Below are 4,056 nucleotides of genomic sequence, written 5' to 3' on the forward strand. Positions count from 1 at the left end.
ATAGTGAGTGCAGCTCTGGAGTATAATACAGGATACAACTCAGGATCAGTACAGGATAAGTAATGTAATGTATGTACACAGTGACTCCACCAGCAGAATAGTGACTGCAGCTCTGGAGTATAATACAGGATGTAACTCAGGATCAGTACAGGATAAGTAATGTAATGTATATACACAGTGACTCCACCAGCAGAATAGTGAGTGCAGCTCTGGAGTATAATACAGGATATAACTCAGGATCAGTACAGGATAAGTAATGTAATGTATGTACACAGTGACTCCACCAGCAGAATAGTGAGTGCAGCTCTGGAGTATAATACAGGATGTAACTGTAATGACCGTGACGCTGGTAATCCAGTATTTCTGATGTATTGCAGTATTTCCCTGTGAGCTGCACATTTCATGTTCTGCAGTTACCACCATCTTTACGGGGACGGAGTTTTCCTCTTCACGCCATTAACCCTTCTTCCCCCGTACTGCACAGTTCCAGGCTTTCTCCTGACTGGCTGGCATCACTCCACGCTGCTTCCTGTACTCCAGGACTACAAATCCCGGCATGTTTTGCAGCGCGTAGGGGCGTGTCCAGAAGCGCGCAGCCAATAGTCTAATGGTTGTAACCGAGTTCACTTGAGAGTCAGCGAACTCAGCCAATCAGCGGAGAGTTAGCGGGAATAACCAGGAAGGGAAAAATGGCGGATGTTGCTGCGGACAGGGTGAGTATATAGAGCGTGTATACAGGGTGACGGGCGGATAATGACTCCTTATAGGGAGTGGTTGCCATGCCAACAGCCTGTCCCTGTCAGTGCCCCGGCGGCGCTCTATATTCTGGCCTGTTATGTGGCCCTAAGCTTCAGGGGCCACTGCTGTCCTGTTATATCACATGTCTCTGGGAAGTTTTCCTTGGACTTCTAGTGATAAATCTGGCAGAACTTGTTTGGCTGATGCTGGGACTTGTGGTTCTACATCCATGGATCCGCATCGGTGGCGCAAAGACGGTCAACGACCAAATGACCGGCGCTTCCGAAATCTGCGAATATTCAAGAGGAGGTTCATGTTAGGACCAGTTCACACCTGCGGCGGGGCTCCGTTCACGGGTTCTGTCAGGGGAACCCATGACTGCGTTATTGATTCCGCCAAAAAACGGAAACCTTACGTAACGGAGACAAACGGAAACCATTTGCAACGGAATCATCACCGCTGAAATCAATGGTAAGACAAACGGAAGCTGTGGATCCCCTGACGGAAAGTTCAGACGGAACCCATGAACGGAACCCCAACGCGGATGTGAACGAAGCCTAAATCACCGGGCTGCTGCCTCCCGCTGACACAGGTGCGGGGCTCGTTCCAGTGTGTCAGATCTTCACCTGTGTCCGAGGCCTTGGTGGATTTTCTGCCTCTGGGAACAAGGCTGTTCCCATTCACGATTCATTTCCTCATCATTTTCAAGATCTCGGCTTGCTGTCAACGTATATTAGAAAGTGGCAGAATCTCTACTATACGATGATTAAAGGGATTACCACAGGATTTGTGATAAATGTCGGATGGTCGGGACCCCCACTGTTCACTACAATGGTGGTCCTGAGCCCCCCCCCCCCCCATTCTCCTTCACTACACGACCGCGGTGAGGACATCAGATGGCGCGGCGGCGGTCGAGCGTTCGCTGTCGCTTCATACAAAGCCTGTGGACTGATGGTGATGGGCGAGTACAGCGCTCGGCTGTTCCTGGGACAATGAATGGGGTGGTGGGCGCTCGCAGGGGGTGCAGTGAGGAAGTATGGGGGGGGGCTTGGGCCCCTTCTAGTGATTGGGGACCCCCGACATCAGACACTTATTGTGTGGACAGGCGATAGTTGTTTGTTCTGGAAATGACCTTTTAAAGGGGTCCTCATCTTATAATGCGGGGGGCATCGCTAGGATCTGCCGTTACATTATGATCGCGGGGGCTCGACCTCTGGGACCACCGATCCTGAGAATGAAGGTGTCGCCGGACCGCGTTCCATTCTACGTTTTACCTGCACAGCGGGACTCTTCTTTCTCAGGATCGGTGGTCCCCGAGGTCGTGCCCCCGCAATCTTAAAGCAATGGCATATCTTAGTACCACCGCATTATAAGATGGGAGACCCCCCTACAAAGAGGAGCGGTCACCTCCCCTGATATTCCCTATGTAATAGCAATTCTGGAGCATATTTTCTTAGAACTCTGCCGTTCCTCTCTTATTCCTCCTGGAAATGTATGAATAAATGGACAGCTGGGAGTTACCAGTTGGGGTTGTGTCCCTCCCTTCAGTCTCCTCTGTCAGCCCTGATTGGACAGTACCGTGTTTAGGGACACACCCTCAGCTGGGAACACCCAGTTGTTAACTTATGCCTACATTTCTAGGAGGAATAACAGAGGTAACGGCAGAGTTCTAAGAAAAGCTGATCCAGAATTGTTATTACTTGAGGAATAGAAGTATTTTCTAGCACAGCCCTGACAGGCGAGGTGACCGCGGTCTCTGCGTTTTATTTCTCGGGCCGTGTTCCTGGATAATAATCGTATTCGCGGTGTCGATTATATTTTGGACTCCGCAGCGTCTCGACGTCGTGTCTGAGATGCAGTTGTTCTCTGGGGGGACGAGCCGCGTCGCTGTGGAATATTTTTATATTGATTCTCCATCACTCACATAACACAGGAGCGCGTGCCGGACTAAGCAGCAGATTCTGGATTAAAGGACTTTCCTGTATAATGGTCGGGGCAGACGTGACGGGTAACGAGGACTTGTTGTGGAATAACTGTCTGCACTTTATTCAGCAGAGCGATGACAGCAGCGACAGCGACGTAGCGGTGGTGATGCCGCAAAGAGCGAAACGTCGCAGAATCCTCCAGGGGACCATTCCCATCACCGCATCCGTGTACTCCAACAAGGTGGGGTAACCCTGGAGGGTCCCAGCCCCCCCCAACACTGTCCCAGCCCCCCCCCAACACTGGTCTGTCCCAGCCCCCCCCCCCCCCAACACTGGTCTGTCCCAGCCCCCCCCCCCCCCAACACTGGTCTGCCCCAGCCCCCCCCCCCCCAACACTGGTCTGTCCCAGCCCCCCCCCCCCCCCAACACTGGTCTGTCCCAGCGCCCCCCCCCAACACTGGTCTGTCCCAGCCCCCCCCCCCCCCCCCCCCCCCCCAACACTGGTCTGTAGCCGCACGTTCTGGGCGAGATTTCGATAAATTCTCATTCCCTACAATGTAATATTTGGCCTGCGGCAAAAATGTAAGATGTGACGCTACTCTTAAAGGGCCGGTAGCGTCCAGGTGTGGTGCCGCGGTGAAGGTCTCCCCGGTATACGTCCTGTGGCGGTGCGGAGTACCTGATCAGACATTGCCTGGGGTTAACACGACTTGAAACTCCGGTTAAGAACAATTCCTTTAAGGGAAGGCTCCGCCCGCAGGGTGGGCGTTACGGCGGCCATTTTTGTGTAGGGACGAGATTTGATAAGCGATCGTTCACACCTTGTTCCGTCTCCCGCGCAGGTGAACAGTTGTCTGAAGCTGATACCAGATAATCTCAGCGCTCTGGACCAGATGGAGAAGGAGCTTCAAAAGAAGCGGGGGTGCGAAGGTGAGTGAGAAGACCCCCCCCCCTCCAGATAGTGTGTATAGGGGGAGGGCAATAATAAAACACCCCCCCCCCCTCTCGAGAGTGGAGGGGCAAGAGTAAACACCCGCCTGGATAGAGAGGGTGGGGGGCAATAAGGAGTCTCTCTGGCTGGTGAGGGGTGAGTGGATGTGGCAACAGACTGGATGGGGGAGGCAATAAGAATGCTCCCTCTGTATACAGTAGGGTAGTCTGGGGACAACCCCCGCTATCTAATGTAGGGGGCAATAATGAGACTACCTGTTATGAGGAGCAGTAAAGGAACTGGGGGGCACCCCATCATTGAGTAGATTCCCCCCTACCCCTTTGCTGTCTGAACCTTGCCCTCTGCGCCACCCATCACCCGTCCTCCCTGTACCCACGTAACGTCTTCTCTGCCTCCTCAGACCTAGAGAGTGAAGTCCTGGTAGAGCCGCCGCCTGTAAAA

The 4,056-nt window shown here is 53.2% G+C and overlaps 1 protein-coding gene across 2 annotated transcripts in view; it reads left to right on the forward strand.

The window, feature by feature from the left end:
- The first annotated feature begins 650 nt into the window (after positions 1–650).
- The window catches only part of NFATC2IP (nuclear factor of activated T cells 2 interacting protein), a 7,756-nt gene continuing 4,350 nt past the window's right edge, over positions 651–4,056 (forward strand). The window contains exons 1-4 of one of the 2 annotated variants that reach the window (XM_075830818.1): positions 651–713; positions 2,791–2,904; positions 3,506–3,593; positions 4,016–4,056. The exon at positions 4,016–4,056 is cut by the window's right edge and continues 71 nt beyond it. In XM_075830818.1, coding sequence (XP_075686933.1) covers positions 690–713; positions 2,791–2,904; positions 3,506–3,593; positions 4,016–4,056 — 267 coding nt within the window. In that variant the 5' untranslated portion in view covers positions 651–689. The remainder of the gene's footprint in view (positions 714–2,790; positions 2,905–3,505; positions 3,594–4,015) is intronic. The other variant, XM_075830820.1, reaches the window with a different exon arrangement.

Source organism: Rhinoderma darwinii, chromosome 6 (assembly GCF_050947455.1).
Source record: "Rhinoderma darwinii isolate aRhiDar2 chromosome 6, aRhiDar2.hap1, whole genome shotgun sequence".
Lineage (NCBI taxonomy): Eukaryota > Metazoa > Chordata > Amphibia > Anura > Rhinodermatidae > Rhinoderma > Rhinoderma darwinii.